The sequence below is a fragment of the Carassius auratus genome, unplaced genomic scaffold (assembly GCF_003368295.1).
Source record: "Carassius auratus strain Wakin unplaced genomic scaffold, ASM336829v1 scaf_tig00008928, whole genome shotgun sequence".
Classification (NCBI taxonomy): domain Eukaryota; kingdom Metazoa; phylum Chordata; class Actinopteri; order Cypriniformes; family Cyprinidae; genus Carassius; species Carassius auratus.
The window spans coordinates 36633-57234 of NW_020523985.1; the positions used below are offsets into that span (position 1 = coordinate 36633).

The 20602-nt window shown below is 35.9% G+C and overlaps 1 protein-coding gene across 4 annotated transcripts in view; it reads left to right on the top strand.

Annotated features, from left to right (window-relative positions):
* LOC113072355 (stAR-related lipid transfer protein 13-like) overlaps nt 1-20602 on the top strand; it is a 70833-nt gene that overhangs the window by 35810 nt on the left and 14421 nt on the right. Inside the window, exon 1 of one of the 4 annotated variants that reach the window (XM_026245374.1) lies at nt 4275-4991. The exons of 2 other annotated variants lie outside the window; for them this stretch is intronic. In XM_026245374.1, the coding sequence (XP_026101159.1) occupies nt 4829-4991 (163 nt within the window). In that variant the 5' untranslated portion in view covers nt 4275-4828. Of the gene's footprint in view, nt 1-4274; nt 4992-19703; nt 19830-20602 lie in introns of those variants that run through there. One more of the 4 variants, XM_026245376.1, reaches the window with a different exon arrangement.

Sequence of the window (20602 nt, forward strand, 5' to 3'; positions counted from 1 at the left end):
ATATTATGCCGATAACTTTTCTTTCCACTGGTTGTGTTGATATCTTCGCTCTCAGTACGCCAGTAAGTTGTGGAGTCAGCATCCTGGGCCAGAGTTTCTCAGCCAGGACGTTTATTAGGAATCAGCTGTCACCCTGACAAGCCTCTCTCGTGGCTAGTCTTCATCTGACCTGATTGTGGAATCCACAAAACTGTTTATTTATGTTTCAATCAAAATGTAGCTATTAATTCATGAAGGTGTACAAACACAGTTACGTTTTCTTGGCAGTTGCTTCTGGCTTCTGCCTAAGCTAGTGGAAAAATACACAAATGAAGTACCAAAGTGACTGTGAAGTAGTGCTGTCTGTATAACATCCAAAAAAAAACATCTACTGTGCTCTTCAAAGATCTGAAGTTGAAACTGATGCTGTTGCTGTTGAGTTCAAACGTGCTGAGACAGGTTGTGTATGTGTGTTGAATAAATTTGCATATTTATTTGTTTGTTAGTTACATTTACACAAAATGTATATATATATATATATATATATATATATATATATATATATATATACATACACACACACACATATATATATATATATATATATATATATATATATATAATTTTTTATCTATTCCAGTCATCCCCCTTGTGTGTCCTTAATATACTTGTTAAATGATTTGTCTTTAATTTTTCTTAATTTTGTTTGTTATTTTTAATTTTTAATTTACATATTAATTAATTTATCTTTTTTGTTCTTGTCTAACCCCCCTGTGTATTAATCGTTTATTTTTTATTTTACTTATTATTTTATCTTTATCTTTTGTGTTTTCTAATAATCTCCCTTGTGTATTATTTATATTAAACTATTACATTATTTTTCTTTAATTTATATTTTTACCCCCCTTGTAAATGATTATTATTTTTATTGCTATTGTTCTTGTTATATTTAATTTATTTACCTATTCATTTGTTTGTTTATCTTTATCTTATTTATTTATTTAATATTAATTGATGACTTATTAATTTATTATTTTATTATTTTACTATCATCCACCTTGTGTATCCTTTATTCAAATATTTATAGTTTATTTGTTGCTTTCAAATGATTTTTATAATTGTCATAGTAATATATATATATTTTTTATTGAATTATATATATATATATATATATATATATATATATATAGAGAGAGAGAGAGAGAGAGAGAGAGAGAGAGAGAGAGAGAGAGAGAGAGAGAGAGAGAGAGAGAGAGCATGTGGAATGTGCATTCTTTGGCGAGTGGTGAGCAGGGTCTGTTCTCTCCTCCACTTTTGCATACATTTATTTCGAGAGCTGTCAGACATTCATCTTTGGCTCCAGTATAGAGATGATGAGAGACTTGGCAATGGCAGGTCTGGCTCTGAATATTGAGCTAAATCTGGAAGAGCACTCAGATCTGCATGACAAAGATGTTTGATCTGTTTTCAATAACACATCTTCTCCTACATAAAGCTAAAAATGTTTTGGAGAAGTGGCTAATCTACAAAGCGGACTCGGTCAATAGTTAATAAAGGATAGATGTTGTATTGCTCAGATTAGGCGTGGGGTGCAAAAACCTCTCCTTGTTCTTGCTATGTTGAAATAAGCATCTGATAATTGATTTGACCGGTCTAAACTATTTTCTACAAGCTGTAGCTTTGTTGAATGGTTTGTTGAAAGTTTTATTTCATTTCATTCCAGAGTGCTTCATCATTCAGAGAGCACTTGTGAACCAATTCCATGTAAAACCATTGAAGATACAATCATATGTCTATCTAGACAAATTAAAGTGACTGAAATTATGATATGGTATAACAGCTGATTTTCTTTGTCAGACTCAGTGTGCTGTAATGTAAAGTGCATAGAACACTTATTACGACCCATTCCCTCCAAATAAACCAAACCTGTGCCAGAACTGGAGTAGGCTGCCATTGACTGAAGGATTATTAAACACAAGCAATAAAATATTTAAAGCATTTAACTGTTAATCGTTTATTCAGTAGCCAAAAACTAAGAACTTTTCCATGGACTATTATTTTATTTTGGCCTGTTTTTCCCTCATGTAGACTCAGTTTATTGTTATAAAGCCCATTTATTATTATTGTTTTATCAATTTCTTTATTATTTTTTGATAATTTTATGCTTCATTTATATGTCAAAGACCTATTTTGTTGTCTTCATCAATTAAAAAAATTATATAAAAAAAACAATAAACCGCCTTCAAGTCTATCTTCAAAAACGTGAGTGACAGTTAAGGGGTTAAATGCAAGTAAAATGTTTACTTTAATGTTTCAAAAAATTTAATATAAATATAAATAAAATATGGTTGAAATCATGTTCCATCGTCATTCAGCGTGACAGACATTTATACGTACAAATGAAACACATTTTTCTGACCTGTACTCATTCAAATATATAAAACAAAAAGTGATCATATCAAATTTTATGACGTTTTAAATGATTAAGAACAACAAATCTTGTAAATATGTCTAACAAAATGTTTTTTTTTTTTGGTCTATGAACTATTGATTTGCGTAATGACATTTTCATGGGTGTCTTATGTAAATAATTTATTAAAATAATAAAAATTTTCTCTTAAAAAATAAAATTAAACTGATTGACAATGTTTAATTTTTCATACTTTTTTATTATTTAATTGTTAACATAACATAACATAAAGCAGTACAGTGAAAATGCATTAACTAATTCCATTAATCTACTGTAACAACATTTTTCATAATTTTTCATACTAATGCACACAAAAAAACCTTGTATTAAACTTTTGTTCTGCTGCTTGAAACCCCCTTTTCATCATATACACACACACATATATAATATTTAAAACCCCATTCAGTATAACATTAATCTACACTTTAAGCGGTCTGTGTGGAAAAACGGATCACAGCATTCATTAGGCTCTGTGAGTTACACCTGTAGTCAACAGAGCCCTTTTGTGCATTATGGGATTGCAAGTGCACGCACTGTACCTTGTTTATAAGCTCAAGCTTTGGGTCAACAAATGAGATCTTTTTTAATGTAGCGACACAAACTGCACGGAACGTCTTTAAAACTGTTACAGAGTAGAAAACATGAAAACTTTCCTGTGGCGAGGGGCGTTGGAGTGAGGGATGGGGTAGTTTATGTATAAATAGCAGCAGGATTGCAGGCGCTGGTTGAATTGCGGTCTTTGTGTGGTTTGTAGTATGGTTAGTGTGTGCCAGTCAGGGAGGGGGCACAGAATGTGTTTAGCTTGGTGTCGTGCCCATTTGTACCTGGTTCATGTGTTTATGTGCCCGCTCACACTTCGACTAGGAGCGAGAGGCTTATAACACATACTCAGAAGAAATGTGTGCTGTTCACCAGTGCCATAAGAGTGATGGAGTCAACAGAGGGTGGAACTGTTTTCAAAGATGTGGAGTCTATTTTCAGTCTGAAGACTTGGGTTGTTCCATGCAGCAATGGAACAAACAGTCTTGCAAACCTTCCATTCATTCATTCATTCATTCAATATTTTTTTATTTTTTTTTGTTGCAAAAATTCTAATTTAATTCGTTTAGTATAAATAAACTGTGAATGCCTTGCATGTATTTATTTTTTAATGAATTATACCTTTACCAATTTTATTTTAGTTATTCAGGTACACATGCAACTTGTTTAACAGATGGCGAGAGTGTGATTAAGGACGTTTTCTGTTTTATTGGTCCAACTACATTGAAAATTCTAATTTGAATTGCGTTCTGTTGCTCATGTAGATCTCATTTGTGTTTTATTGCAGTATCAGCATTTATGAATTTGTGATAGCATTGGAGACTGACCAGAAACTCCTTAATTGACTTTTTAGAAAAATGTCAAAATTTCAAAATGTGAGTGTGTACATAGAGATAGATAGATAGATAGATAGTTTTTATTTTCTTATTATATATATATATATATAATTTATTTTATTTATTTATTTATTTTTGCAAGTGGATCTAATAGATAACTTAAGCAGGAACTATTAATGGCACTTTTTTTTTATTGACATCATGTTTTTTCAAATCTGTCAGGAAATTAGGGCCAAGACATAAATGCACATTATTTGAGCATAAACAAAGGTTCGTGTCTTTCACCTACAGTTGAGACGTTTCCTGTAAAACCTGTTTTAATGTGTGAAATGTCCATTTTAACATGAATGGCTGTTTCACAAGGTGAAGCCCCGCTGTGCTCAGAACAAATAGGGGGTTGGGGAATGAGTTTACCAACAAAACACCTTTTAGTATCCTTGTTTTCACATACACAGTTGCTCCTAGGTCCGTTTTCTTTTTGTATTGTTTTATAGATTGTTTGTCTAAAACCTTTTTAATAAAGTTAATAGTTTTCCTGCCACACTTTCTTTCTCTTTTCCCAACTAACAAACTCCTCCTTAGCAAACTTGGCACCTGAGTGGTGCTTCACAGCAGCAGGATTGTTCTTTTAGGTCTGGGTGTTTCTCTTAGCCATGCTGTTTTTCTTTTTCCCCTCCCACGGCCCCCTGCTCTCCAGCTTTCTCCACTCGCTCAGTCCACAGGCATTCCTCTGGTATTTATATTTCCCTCCTGAACCGAGCAGCGCTCACACAGACCTTGAATTCAGCTCAGCCCCAAGGCCTGCCTCCGTCATCCTGGTTTTCCATTGGCTCACCTCTAGTCACGTGACTCGAAAAGGGGGCGGGACTGACAGCTGGCACTCTTCTGGAACCCTACGGACTCACATCTCACACATGTTACCTTATCTGTAGACAGATTGGATGACTGTTGCAGGTAGTTGTTTTTGGGGAACGGGGTGCCAGACGTTTTGCGTTGTGTGATCATGTACAGGGAGCTGCCGCGCACCGAGAGCAGCGAATGTCTAGGAAACATGACCCCAGAGACGCAGGATATCTACCTGAGGATGGACCACCTCAGACGGCGCTCTGGGTACAGGCTGAGCAGGATCATTGCCCGTCAGCAGCTGCTTAACAGAATAGCGGCAGGTACAACATGACATTGGTTACATAAGATTTTATGAGCCAGAATTGCTATGTTTACGTGTGAGAGTTTGTATATTTGTTGTTTTTTTATAACCTTAATCAGTTTTGGAAGCATGAAGACATTGCAAGTCTTGGTTATGATATTATACATCCCTTATTTTAGTTTATATCCCAATTTGTTTCAGTTAGCCAGTTGAAAGCAATCCCATACTATCGATCAGATTGTGTCAGGTCTTATATTCTACACGCAATACATTTTTCTGTGACTGATTCATCTCTAGTTATTCAGTCACAAACTAATGAACCTAGTTGCACACAGACTCGACCTTTAAACTTTTGTTTGACTCATAACATTGTGTTGTTTAAATATTTATTCATAGCACTTTATTTAGCAATTAGTAATTTATGTTGGATTTTACTGAGGCAGAAAATAATAGATTCTTAGTGAGGAATCTGTATTTGTCATGTCACACCTCCAGCTGCTGTTTTCGGTGAGAGACAATGGTGGGTCGTTCAGGTAAATGGCATTTGACATCTAAGCTCCTCCCTTTTGCTTTGTGTTCATCCATGAGAGTTTAGCCGAGGGGAACCTGAATACACACCCAGAGCAGAGGGCAGCCAATGCTGCAACGCCCGGGGAGCAGTTGGGGGTTCAGTCTCTTGCTCAAGAGTCTCACCTCAGTCGTGGGATTGAAGATGGAGAGAGAGCTGGTTTTTCACTCCCCCACAGAAAATTCCTGCCGGACCTGAAACTCAAACAAGTCAGACTCTCTATCCATTAGGCCACGACTGCCCCAAGACATATTTATAAGGACAACACCTTTTTATTCTTTCTTATTTACCTGTGATTATACATTTCATCTAAGAGAAAAACAGTATGAGACTTTATGTTTTGAGTTATGTTTTAAGTATCATCAGCTGAGCTGTCTCTCAAAAAGTTCCTTATAAAAATAGACACAAATCTGAAAATCATTAACAGTTAACCGCTCAGAAAATTTGGTTTTGAAATAATTTGATGATCATTTTTTTTATAGTTTATCTTGAAATCTCAGGCAATCTTGGCTGGAAATTCCTTTTAAGAAGTTGGGGAAGTTGTGGCCTAATGATTATAGAGTTTGACTTCTAACCCCAAGGTTGTGGGATCGAGTCTCTCGGGCCGGCAATACTGCAACCAAGGTGCCCTTGAGCTCTCCGGGTGTTGCAGAATAAATGGCTGTTCACTGCTGTGTGTGTATGCACTTTGGAAGAGTTAAGTGCAGAGCATGAGATCTGAGTATGGGTCACCATTCATGACTGTATGTCACGTCACTTTCTCACATCAAGAGACGTGAGATTACCAAAGAAGCTAATATGAAAAGCGAAATACTCTGTTCTCTCCTTTTAATCTTTTTGCTACCCAGGAGAAAAGAGATCTCTAAATTGAGAGATATTTATTCCATAGTCCATGTACTTGGTCTGAAGATACTAAAAAACGTTGAGTTCACACTGAAAATCTTGATATTTCGGCTAATCTGAGCACAGTTTGAGACCTGTTGAGATGTCTTTTGAAACTCTAGTGTAGACATGAGACTACATGGACTTTTCTGTAGGAAACAAGTTTGTGAAGCAGAATATTTCAGAAAAATTCAGTTCACTCTTAAATTGAACACATTGCTTTCTAAGTTGAGATGTTAATGAGATTTGTGAGTTTAGACTGATTCCAGCTAATTTGGTTTAGAAAGAATTGAATGAGAATGAATTGAGTTGATATTGAGATATCAGACCTTGATGTTTTGGCAAATCTGAGCATAATTTCAGATATGTTGAAATCTCTAAAAACTCTTGAGGAGTAACTTGGCAACAACTCTTAGAAGCAGAATACACAATCACGATTCCCAGTTCGCTCTTTATGTTATTTATTTCCAGAAGAAACAATAGAGACATTAAAGAGTGCTCATTTTTTATTTGTCTTTCCCATTTTCTTTCCCTCCAGTGGACATACTTTAACTGACCTCAAAGTCATTTCCCAGAACGTTTCCTCAAGTATTCTCATGTTACCTGACGCAGAATGTTCCGATTGTTCTTTGAAGGGAGATGTTCTCAGAGATGCAGGTATAAGCCTCACGCTTACATCTTTGATGGGCTGTGATAAGCTGTACTGCAGGCGTGTTGAGTCTTGTCCTCTTGAATTTGTGGTGTCTGATTTGTCATCAGTATCTAGTTCAGGAGGAGCACAAGACAGACGATTGCTGTTATTTAATACTTTCTCTATTTGCGACAATATGGTGGCTGTAAAACATGACGGACCTGATGTGTCTGCTTTTGTGAGGCCTGCATGCTTGTTGAGAAGTTTTAAGACAAACCCATTCAAAAATCTGTTTTTTGTTTTGTTTTGTTTTTATAGTTAGCTACTGTATATGGAATAACGTTATTGTTTATGTCAGTCATGTACAACTAATACAAATTATGTATTGTTTGTTTTCACAGTAAAGGCTTTTCCTTTAAAGTAAGGAAATATTTTAAAGGAGGTTTTCCTGTGTGCTGGCATAGTGTTCAACCTAAAAGGCTCATCACACGTTCTTGAATTCCACCGTCTCAGTATTGTTGACATATAGACAGAGGAGCGGTCTGAACTGATACAATCACATAGAGTGTATGTATTTATTTATTTATTTTATTTATGGAAATATACATACACACTATTGTTCAAAAGTAAAGCATTTTGGGCCAGTTAGATTTTTTATGTTTCTGGATATTATTATGCTCCATTTATTTGATTTAAAAAATACTGTAAAAATGTAATATTGTAAAATATTATAATTTTAAATATATGTTTTCTCTTTTAATATAATTTAAAATGTGATTTATTCTGCACCCATTACTCAAATAATCCTTCTAATATGCTGGTGTACTGGTATAATATTTTTTTTTAAAAAGCAAGGATGTGTTAAATAGGAATAATAAAGGGGAGGAGGAGGGTTTCAGAGGAACTCTGAAAGCTTTCTGTGAACTGCTCTAGTTGATGCTAACCAGACATTTATATGCAAAGCTGTAAGCTCATTGGCTGCATATGCAACAGGAACCAATCAGCTTGAGGCAAGTAGTTTAACACTGAATATCATCAGTTTGCGGTAAAGTCCCATCAGCCTGTGCCATCTAAACTTTCATGACAGAACTTGAAACTACTTGGGAGGTAATTAAAAATCGTATGGATCCCAAACTATTTAAATGGCTGTGTGTGTGTGTGTGTGTGTGTGTGTGTGTGCGCGTGTGTGTATTAGAAACTAGAGCTCAACTTTCTGTCTACGGTTGCCACAACAAAACTTACATCCTGAGTATTGAATGAATGAATGAATGAATGAATTATAAAGTTGAGCTCTCGTTTCTTCCACTCAGATACAGCTATCCAGCATGGATGACACCATCAGCATCCTTTAGTTTCTTATCTTTGATACTCTATTAGAGTCAGATCAGAGTTGTTTTTCTTTCGGTATATGCATTTTTTCTAAAATGAATCTGTAGATACTTTAGTGACATTTGTAGGAATGGAGCTACTTTGATTCCTGTGGTGCTCTTATGCTTTGGGTTCTTTCCTCTTAACAGATGCCCATCTGGACGCCAGACACTATGCACATCTGCTGTGGCTGTACACAATATTCAGAAATTCCCATCCTAGCATATAAACATCCATTCATACACGGAGACAAACACTGCTACACACAATTGCCGAAGCATAAAATCAGTGAGCTATTCATATCTCTTGAAGAATGTTAAACAATATTTTCCAATAGTTTTCCCCAGGTTGAGCTAGCAGATATTTCCAGAATACTTTTATGTGTATGTAATTCGATTGACAGGATGCCAGACAATAAAATGGTCATTTTTTTTTGCATTGCACAAAAGCTGATGAAAATGCCAAGGGCTGCAAAATCCATTTCATCACACTGATAGAGACTAACTTAACTGAGTCATTTTGAACATGTTGTCAATATTAAAATGGACCACCTGGTGCTCATATTAAACTAAAATATTTAGTCTCAATCCATCAAATGTATATGAGTCAGGTACTAAGCAACAACGTGTCGTTTAAGGAATCTTAAACTCAGCCGAGGTGTACTGTAACCAAGCCTAATTAGTTGTCATTCTTTATTTATAATATCCAGTGCAGGGGTCAGGACTTAGGACAAAGGGCAGTGTCGCACCCAACCTCTCCCACACAGCTCTTAATCACTCGCTAACGCCGGCCTCCCTGTAAAAGCCATTAGCTCACTGTTGTATTTCTGTCACCTCCCATCCTCCCCGAGAGTAATGGTTTGACAACAGTGCTCAGCCATTAGATATTTGTGACCCTGGACCACAAAACCAGTCTTAAGTTGATGTGGAATATTTTTAGCAATAGCCAAAAAACAAAAACAAAACATTGTATAGATCTATCCATCAATCCATCCATCCATCTATTCATCTTATAAACACCATTTGCAGATATTTTGAGTTAGATATCCAACAGTATGACCACCTAGATGTCATTTTCAATTCTATTGAAGATGTATTGCATTGATCTATGGGAAACTGCTTTTACGTTCTAAGCTGTGAAAGTGAGCAGGCCATTTGGGATGAGGACTTTGAGAATGCTTCCACTAGAGTTGCATGATGGGAAGGTTTTGAGAAGCACGGCTATGGACTTCCATGTAACCCATTGTGTGTTTTTGGAGGTCTAAGTGGAGGAGAGGCCCGAGCCACTCAAGCCAAAAGCAGCAAAAGCACTTTACCTTTTCTCTCGCTCCTTCACTGGATAGATATCCCATTTAGTGAAAGCATAGTGCCATTAAGGAGAGGCAGACGGTGGCATGCATAAGTGGCAGATATGGGATTCCTTGAAATGGTCTTCTCTGAAGAGCTCTTGAGCAATTGCAACTTTGCTATTTTTTGCAAAACCTTTGCAATCTCATATGAACATTTGATCTGGAACATCATCATTTTGTAACATCTTAGAAAGTCTCAGTCTGAGCACTCATTAGTCAAGAAGACAGATGATTACCAGAGAACTTAATAAAAAGCTTGTGATGTAAATAGGCTGACTAGAATTTATTCTTAGAAGTGGCTCTGGTCCAGCATGGATGGAATCTGGTGGGTTCTCCCTCACAACTGAGTCTCCCTGAGAGTTCCTCGGATATAGATACGTTCATGGTAGACGAGGCATGGCAAAAATATGTGTACTAAGAATGGATGAATGTTTCCAGTGGCAAACCATCAACAGCTTTGATGGTAAACCCATTCATCCTGAAAGTGAACGAGGCCAGTCTTATTCATTATCATTACATGCTTAAGAAGTTCACAGCAGTGTAACTATTTACATAGTGTGCGTGTGTATGTATGTATGTGTATATATATATATGTGTGTGTGTATAATGCTATCTTGTTCTTTTTATAAAACGTTGTTGCCTTTCATTCATGATGGGTTCTTTCTGTTGCTGCGTTTAACCTGGTTGGTGAACATGTACCTGCACAGCTGTTAAGGGTTCTCTGTGTCACACGGGAGTGAATCATTGACAGTCTTCACTAATGTGTGCCAGAGTGGGAATGCTGCGACCATGGATGACGTGACATATTAACAGACCTGTGGATCGTGACTTTCTCTGCATTTCTAAATATAACTCTTGCCGCTGACAGAGTCAGACAGAGATTTATAAATCTCCAATGACCGAGAATTATTTCAGTGCCCGTTCAAGGATAGAATGAAGAAATGTAGCCTGTTTAATGTAATAAAGCAATTGAGTTATTTTCCCTTTCAGTGAATAGTGCTATGCTGGCTTTTTCAAATATACTTCTGGCATGTTTTAAATATATGATGGTAATTAAGTTTGATGGCAAGAAGTCATGGAATGACTTCTGACTTTATGCTTATGGTTGATTTTTTTTCTTCTTTTAAACATTAAGATGTTTTCCCCGCTTGCATTGGCTTGGGCAGGGTTTTTAGCAGAAGAGAGACCCCTGTTGGTGTAAATGCTAATTTGCTCTCAAATATAGCACAGAACTCAATGCTAAATCTTATAACAATTTTAGTTCTAAATAATTGATACAGAAAGCTTATGTTGATGGTGTGGCCTTGAATTTTTATTAAAACATTACCATGATACCAGCACATTACACACACACACACACACACACACACACACACACACACACACACACACACACACACACACACACACACACACACATATATATATATATATATATAAAGAAGTGTTATTCTTAGACACACAGACTTTGAGTGAAATTACACTTTGCTGGACTACGTTTCTTTTTGACCTGCTGCAGAGCAAGAACAAAAGCCGTGTTCTGATAATTGCAGCATCCTACAGCTGTGAGACATTGGCACGGAAAACCAAATTGCATAGCGTAGTGAGTGTGTTTATACCACAGAGTGTGAATTACAGGATACACTCTGTGTTCATGACATGGAAAATAGTTGTGAAACGCTATTGATTTTAAGTGCAAAGTTTTGACGTGTCGTTATAACAGTGTCTGGGGTGTTTTTCACACTGAACACATATGTGCAGGCTGTCATTGTGTTTTGTGTAAGTGTGCTCAAAACATTAACACATGTCCTGAGTTGGAGGAAGCAACTAAATGGAGGAAGTGACTAAGAAACAGATAAGTAAATTGTCCACTTATTATTCCTTCTTTTATAGTAAAAAAAACTAAATTTCCCTGAAAAGCATGACCAAACTGAAAGTTCAGTTACCATTTACTCATTTAATTCATTGTGAAACTATTAGATTTTTCTTTCTTCCATAGAAAATTATATATACAATTGTAATGAAGTTATACCAAATGGCAACTACAGCTTTCAAGCCTCAAAAGATGTCCTTTGATAGCTTTGGGTGAGAAAAAGACATCATTTTATATAGTGAAATCTGCCCTAATTCTTTTTTCTTGTTCTTAAGAGTCTATGATAGAAGCTGTGATGAAACTGAACTGAATCAAATGATTAATGGAAAAGTTTTGACTTGAGAATAACTTCTTAGAACAATAAGTAAGGTGAAACGTGCTCAGGACGACATGAGGATGAGTAAATGTTGACCCAATTTTCATTTCAGATGAATTATTACTCACTTTCGTTTTGGTTGTCTGATAGATTTATATGTTTCTGGTATTCAGGTAGATTTATGTTTTTATCAGGACTCATCTATCTGTCTTGTGATGGTGTAAGCATGATGATTTATTTGTGTAAACGTGGTTTTCGAGAGGACTAATGCATTCTATCAACAAACCTTCCTGTAAGCAGCAAGCTTCGATGAACAAATTCTGTTGAAATCCGCATTAATGTTGAAAATATACAAAAAATCAAAAAAACAAAACAGCAGAGCTTTTGAGATGGCTGTCAAAACACTTTAGCATGTGGGAAAATGGCTGAAGTCCAGCGTCTGGAAGTGTTTATCTGGTGCACAGAGAATGTCTGCTAGATGTATTTTTCAGGAAGCTCCTCTGATTGATTTTTTTTTTGCCTTGTTTAGGGGATCTGGTGTCTGGAGGGAAGGTCCTGAGGTATTCTTGTGGTTCAGGTTTAGCTGCCTTTCCTTGTATAGCAGCTCACTTGAGAGGTTTTAATAGAAGACATGTGTGGCAACAAGACATATTGACCTCTGAGGTCAGAAAGCGAACACCTGCTCTACGGCTCCAGATTATAGTTTCTTAACACGTTTGGCCACGGCTTAGAAAGGTTTTCTCCATTGCCTCTCTTTAGCGTTTCTATGTATTTAGACTGTCAAGAAACATTAACTTGAGCTTTTGATGAAACAGACAGGCTGCGAAAATCCAAGCTGCGCTTTTTCTGTCACCTCACTTTGGGTAAAATCCTGAAAACAACCGCAACCTGTTTACGAAGTGTCACGTTTAACATTCCCCAGATGTTTGGGAACATTTGGAGCATTGAATATTACTCTTCAGACCCCCAATCCTTATTTAGCCCTCTCTTTTGGGCTGTTGGAGTGCTTAGAGTCACCACTTTGCGGTAGGGAAATTGATAAAGTATGAACATCTAGGTTTTACTTGAAACTGGAGGAGTGTTGGTTTTTGCCGTAAAGCCTTGGCATCCTTCACTGCAGTAGCTTTTTGGCTCGGTTTACAGCAGCCACAGTGCTAGAAATGCGCTATCAATTTCCAGCCATGGGGCCGGTGAATTTAAGACCCTCGATGCAAAGACGTCATGAGCTTATTTGGTATACGGCTACACTATAATCCTCCCATATATTTGCTTTTTTCGTTTTGCAGAGGACCGTTCTGTTGTGTATCATATTTTACACTAGTCATGTCCGCCGTGACAAACAAGCCAAAGTTATTTTCCATGGTAAAAGCGATCCAAATATTTACTAGACGAGGCTCTTCCACCACGTGCAGGACTCCCGAAATGAACATATCATTTTAAGCTGCCATTCTTTATTAGGATTCAAACAATGTCGGCTGTATTTAGATTCACATTAAGGTCAGTAGTTACAATATCATTATTTATAGGGGACACAATGGAGAAATATCAATAAACATTAATAGCTCTTCAAAAGCCTCCATCTATTTTTTGTCCAGTTGTACTCTTAATGAAACGTTGCCATCATTTACTTAATTTGTTATCATTTACTTTCCACTCACGTCATTTTAAATTTGTATTATTGTTGTTTATGCTCTGTGGAATAATAAAAAAGGTAACACTTGAGTATAGGGAGTGACTAATTCTCCCTATTAGTTGCTTATTAGCATGCCTATTACATATTGGCTGTCTATTAGTATAAAGCACAAATTCTGCACGACCGTATTCTTCATCCGTAATGTCAACCAATACCTAAACTTAACAATGAACTTACTAATTACTAATAAACAGCAAATTAGTAGTCATTTTAAGGGGAAAGTCATAGTAAATGGTTTGTTAATGGTGAGAATTGGACCTAAAATAGTTTTTTTGAAGAATCGTCATCCATCCTTTTTCATAACCACATCTTTCAGCTTTCTAAAAATGACAAAAATGCCAAGTCTTGAATTCATCCTTTATTTGTGCAACAACAACAACATGTATTCATGTATTCTTTCCTTCATAATTCCCCCGAGAACATCTGAGACTGGATCATTAAATCATTTCAGCTTTGATTCAGGAGCAAATCATTCAGCTAGAACAATTTGTTTCCATGATTCGGTTTCAAATCTTAGATTTGTGTTCCATGGAAAACACGTTTAAAATGACACAAGCATGATTAAATGACCGAATCATGTTTTTTGGTGAGCTGTTCTTTTAAGTGCACCCACAGATCCCAAAACCGTATACACTGACTGAACTGATTATTCTATACTGATTAACTCTAGTAAAAAATACCAATCCAGCCTTAAGAGGAAAACTAGCAAGAGTGAGCTCAAATAAGGCTTACTCTGATTGAGATTTGTGGATGAAAGCAGTGGGCGTCCTTGAACGGCTCAGCCGAGTGTGTTACCACAGCTGCGCCAGTCCTGCTGAAATTCATTTCTGGACAAAAACACACAGAGGGACTTCTGACCCAAAGAGCTTTATCAGCAGTCAACAAATGTTTTTCACTCTTAAAATCAATAAGCTCTCACTGTGTGCCTTTTGAAGGTAGACCCGCACTCCTGCTTTTTTCTTTTTTTTTCTCAACGGAAAGATGTCAGCCAAACACATACTTAGGAAATCAGTCTCAGAAATGGCTCTTTTGAGTTAGTCACAGAAAAGTAACAACACTCTGTGACTACCGTCTATCTGTTTTATTAACTCTAATTTGGTGCTAACACGTACCTACTGTTTTTCATCATAAAATGAGACTGGTTTGGAAGCCGTGACGTGGTTGGGATATGAGTATTACCCGGGTGATGTGCTCCCAAAAAACCCAGCTGACCTAATCGTGTTGTTTTTGCCAACCGCGAAGGCAGCGGTTCTTCCAAGTGTTTTGTCAGAAAGAAGAATTCATTACATCTTATCTGGAGGGCTGCTTTAGTGCGTACTTCCCAGTGATTGTAATTTCCTTTGGCCCAAGGCCCAGCTGTGAACCTCCACCAGCAAAACTCCTGCCACTGAGGAGTGGACGTGTGATATTGTGAGATTACAGAGTGGCACCTCTTTTTAATTTAACTCCTGACTATTGTATGTTGGATGTCGCCCATTAGGGGTTCCAGAATCACCGGTGCTCCTGTTAATTAAAGCTTAGGCTGTGAAATAATAGAGGAGAATTCCCAGACCTTTGCCACTATGACCCAGGGCTTTTCCCTGTGAAGCCACATATTGCAGCACCAGAATTCTGATGATCAGGCACTCATTATATGTTGCCTCTGTCTGTCAGTCCTCAAGCAGCTGAGCATAAACAAATGAGCTGGAGTCATTTGATTACATTCTGTCTTTCTCTCACACATGGGCGTTTCTTTAACTGCAGACTCTTGAGGAAAGTGAATTCTCTTAGCACACACTTTCCACACCATTACTTGTCAGTAAAAGGATATATCAAGCATTACAGGAAAATGTTTTGTTTTTGCTCTGAATTTTTTTTTTTAATTTCCTTCACATTTCAAGTTATGTTTTAATAGCATTCTGCCATGGAAATGGTTAAAATGGCAAAAAAATAAAAAAAAAATAAAAAAAATACGAAACAAAAAACTAATGGGTAGCTTTTATATAGTAGCAACATTTCTTACATTTTTATTTTTTACTTTTTATTTAATTAATTGTATTTTCACTGAAATAATTAAATTGAATATGATGTGCAATACAAATATTATATAATAGATATTTAATTGAATTTTTTGTCTCATCTCAACTACACTCTTCATTAACACTGTTGTTTTCATGGTAATCAAGTACAGTAATTTTTTTTATATAAATATACATCAATATTATATATTCCTTCTCTTTGAAAATGTATGTGAATTGTTTTTGCTCTTTATATGTTAATAAATATAACTATTCAAATTTAAAATTAAAATAGTTTATTTCTTTTTAAGATTATTGCATTTTAATCAATTTTATTTTAATTTGATTAACTGGAATGGATATGATGTGCAATAAAAATGTAATTTACATTCAACTGAATGTTTTATTTCATATTATCTCAAGCATGTTCTTTTCTTGGTACACTGTTGTTTTCTTGGTAATCAAGTACAGTAATATTTGATAAAATACATCAGTGCATTTGCTCTGTATGTTAATATATATTAATGTTAAAATAGTTTATTCCATTATTTTTTTAGATAACTGCATTTTAAAAATATAGTAATTAATTTTTTTTTGTTGTTGACATTTTTAATAATGAAACACTGGCTCTGGGACAAAGATAAAGCTACATATCCATAAATGGATTTTACAAAGTAGTCAGAATAAATGATAAAGGCCTGGTAGAAAGCTGCAGTGGACCAAAACAATCCATGAAAGGGTTTTATTCTTTGCTTATGTCTTATCTTGCCTGGGGCAACAACGCTGATGCGTTGGTCAGATGTGTTTAGGTACTGGGTGAGGTGACTCATTACCGGTTTATATATGTGTTTTGGTGAGGCATGGGTGCTTCTTTGACGTCACATACAGTGAATGGTGTTTTAAAAACCCAGTGTCCCATTATGTTTGACCGTACACGGCAATCAATCACGTTCCACTCAACTGCAGACGTGTTTATACATTTGCTGCCTTTTACACTATACGCATTGTGTGGTCGTAATCTAAGCCCCATATGAACAAAAGGCAGATGGTAATCTGAGCTGGATTTATGTCTGTTTTGGTGTGACACACCGTATTTCTAGCCAGACGGAGCGTATACACATTTTGAGCACGTCTGCATGTCCGCGTCCTCATTACATGCACATGAGCCGCATTAACAGGAGTAAATATTTAGCTCTAGTTCAAGGACATTACTTTTAGATCAGGATGTGGGATAGTGATGTACAACTGATGATAAAAGCTTTCGGAAATTGAACACAGGTTTAAAATCTTTTCATGTTTGAGCATAAAATGTCATTTTTTTTGTCATATTATGACTATCATGAGCTTTTGACAATGATGGTGCCAATCATGCTTCAACCAAAAAAATAAAGTAAAACGGCTAGTCGGCTCAATGTTTAAATGTTTTAAAACGATGCTCACCAAGGCTGCATTCATTTGATCAAAATACAGTAAAAACTGCAATATTGTGAAATTTTACATATTAAAATAACTGTTTTCTAAATTAAATAATAATTGAGGACAATTAATAATTAAAATTCAGCTTTGCATTAACAGGTTTTATTTTTATTATATATAATATTAAATATTGTGTTTTTACTGTACTTTCTTATCAAAGAATTGCAGGCTATATATATATATATATATATATATATATATATACATATATATATATATATATATATATAATATACATATATACATATTATATACATATATATATATATATATATATATATATATATAATATATATATATATATATATATATATATATATATATATATATAATATATATATATATATATATATATATATATATATATATATATATATATATATATATATATATATGTATGTATATAACACACACACACACACACATACACACACACACATTACTTGTAAAATAATGTAAAGATCTAGTTAGACATTGTGTATACTTTGATTGTGGCTCACTAATCAGTGAGTGATTTTGATTTATAGTTTTTCCATTGTCTTTTCGGATGTTTTTATGACACATCCAGTGCAGAGGTTTCCACAGACAACAGACTCGTGTTTGTCTGTCGTTTAGTGTAGAAGCCCGGTTCCTCTTACAAGGAAGCAAGTGTGTTCTGACACAGTGGAATCAGCATTGCATTTAAGCTCCGAGAGGTGTCTTTCAAACCTGCGTCCCCTCGGGGGTGGCTGACTCAGCCGCAGGAACTTTGTTTCTGTGCATGAATTACCTCCAGCTGTTTTCCAATGAGGGCATCAAGCTTTACAGTAATAGATTGTGAGCTTGTATCACGGCTGTTTTCAGTCACTCACAGCCCCGTCTGGCTGATTCATAAGGGATGCTGTGTTTTTGTAGGAAGGTCGGTGTAGAGTCTCACTTGAGAACTGCCATTCATGTTTAAAAGGTGTAATTGTCTGAAGCCTTTCAAGATTCATTGATGAAAAATGTTAAGTTATATTAAGGCAGACGTCACAGTAAGCAGGCACTCTGATATACCAATACAATTGTATATTATATACATAATAAATATACACAGCAAACACACATATATTATATAAACCAAATGTTTTATTTTAGATGCGTTGCCCAGTTTTTTTTTCTTTTTAAATGCTAAAATGTATTGTTTTATTCATAAATGGTATGTTTTTTTTTTCTAACTGATTGTAAAATGCCCTTGATTTTAGGAAAAGGTGCTATGAAAAATGTATGAAAATAAATAACAATAATAATTATTTTTAAATTAGTATAAAACGTATTATTAGAACTTATTAAATAGCTTATTATATAAGTTTAATTTAAGTTTACATTTTTAATGGTAAGATTTAAATGTTTTTATGTATTTCCATAAAATTTATTTGTTTCAAATAATTAATTTTAAAACATTAAAATGTTTTACTGTTTTTTTAAATTAATTATTTAGCATGTTACTTACACTGTCATTATTTACACTGTATAATTTAATATATTTAAGATCTTTAATATTCACATTTTAATAAGTAGTGATTACCATGTTGGTTATCAATTTAACATTTATAAAATAAAGTTTTGCAACTATGATCCAGCCCCAAACCATTTTTAAAGTAAAAACAATCAGAAAACAAAGATGTTCTTTTGAGTTAGTGGAATGTTTGTTGGCATTCTGCTGGTGACAGTCTTTTGTCTTCTTTGTTTTTTGTTTGATCCCACTACAGAAGCTACAGCCCACAAAGGTCTTCCCATGAGGCTTTGGGGCACATTGCTGATGTGTGTAATATTCAGTGGGCAGCAGACACTCAGCTGACACTAGATAATGTTCCATATCTCCCCCAGTGAATCACTTTTAATGATCACCTGCTTGTGATGTCACATTCTACTGTGGCTTCCCATCATGCCGAGGGGCGTTGCAGGAATTTGGATCGGTTTGGTTTCCCCCAGTCCATCCCTCCCTTTCTGTTTTCACAGCAACACTCCAGAAGTTTCCAAAAGGAGGTTTTTCGCAGCAATGCCTCAGAAGAACCATATTTGGGTTCCCTAAAGAACCTTTCAGTCAACAGTTCTTAAAGGAACCATGTTTTGGTTGGTAAGAAGAACATTCAAGAACCTTGAAAGAAACCATAGATGTCTATAAAAAAATTGTGAGAAGTGTATGCTTTTACAGGAAGATTTTCCAACAACAAAGTCGCCCCTCAAGCTATAAAACTCAAAGTTAAGGGAGTTGAAACATCCTGTAGTCTTTACTAGATGAGCTAAATTGAAGGTTTGGGAGACAGCTGGGATCAGTAGGGGGTTGATTACATCATGAGACGGCAAGAAAAGAAAGTCCCCCATTGCCAATGTCCTGCCACTTGGAGGGTGTCCGAAAGGGCAGTGCCAAGAGAGAAAGAGTGAGTTGTGATGGTTTAAGTGGAAGAGCGAAGAAAGCACGCGGAATGGAGGGGGGAGATGCTGGAAGGGGGCTCGGAATTAAGAACCAATGAGAGTTGGAGTAAATCAAAGAGAGAGGGAGTGAAAAATACAGGGGAGGGAAATAGGAAGTGAGAGGGAGAGAGAGAGAGAATGACAAAAGCTGAAGAGAAAGAAGCAGAAGAGGAGAGAGTTAGGAGAGAGCAGAAAAGATGGTTTGGGAAGAAGAAGTTCTGGATTAAATAACATTTAAGAACACATTTTTTTCAGGATGAAAGTCTCTCGTAAGTAAATCTACTACTTTATCGTATTTCACTGATCTGTTTTTCCACTCCGTTGTCAGCGCAATAAGCCTGATGGATTGATTTATTGCTCACTTTATCACTCTTGGACAATTCCCAGAATCCACACATCTGCAAAGCTTAACATTGTGACAAATTTAATAAAACAACACTTTATTCTTTATACTTTTTTTGCAGTTTCTTTGAGACAATTTTCTCTCAGAAACTGCTTCACAAATAATTACCTATGCCAGTTTGTTCATGGTATTAAGTTCCTAACGGGACAGCTTGCCAAAGTGCCAGCGTGTGCCATGGGTGACCTTGAGGGAAAACCGTATCCCTCCTGCTTTTACATAAGCTTATTCAATGAGGAAAGGAAGGTGTCTGTGTTTCTCACAGATTTAGTGGCACTCTGCTTTTAGCATTGTGTTACAGAGTTATTGTGGTGGTGGCAGTCATCGAACACTGCATGCAGTTTGGTTGCATTTAAAAGTGAGAGTTTCCCCTTCTGGCGGCGAGCCAGAGCAGAGCTCATTATCCTTCCAGTTCCATAAGAAAGGACAATGATGGAAAAGAAATAGTAACTTTTAGGATAGTGTTACGGAATGCTGTGCGACGTGGAATTCCCAGCTTGGGTTTCGGGCTGCAGCTGTGGGACGTTGATAAGGATGCTCTACACTTTCAGTGTTACTGTAGAGTACAGGACATACAGTTGCCCTCAGCGCTCCTGGGAATGGATGCTTAGTCACAAAGGAGATTCCCTCACCTCCTGTTGA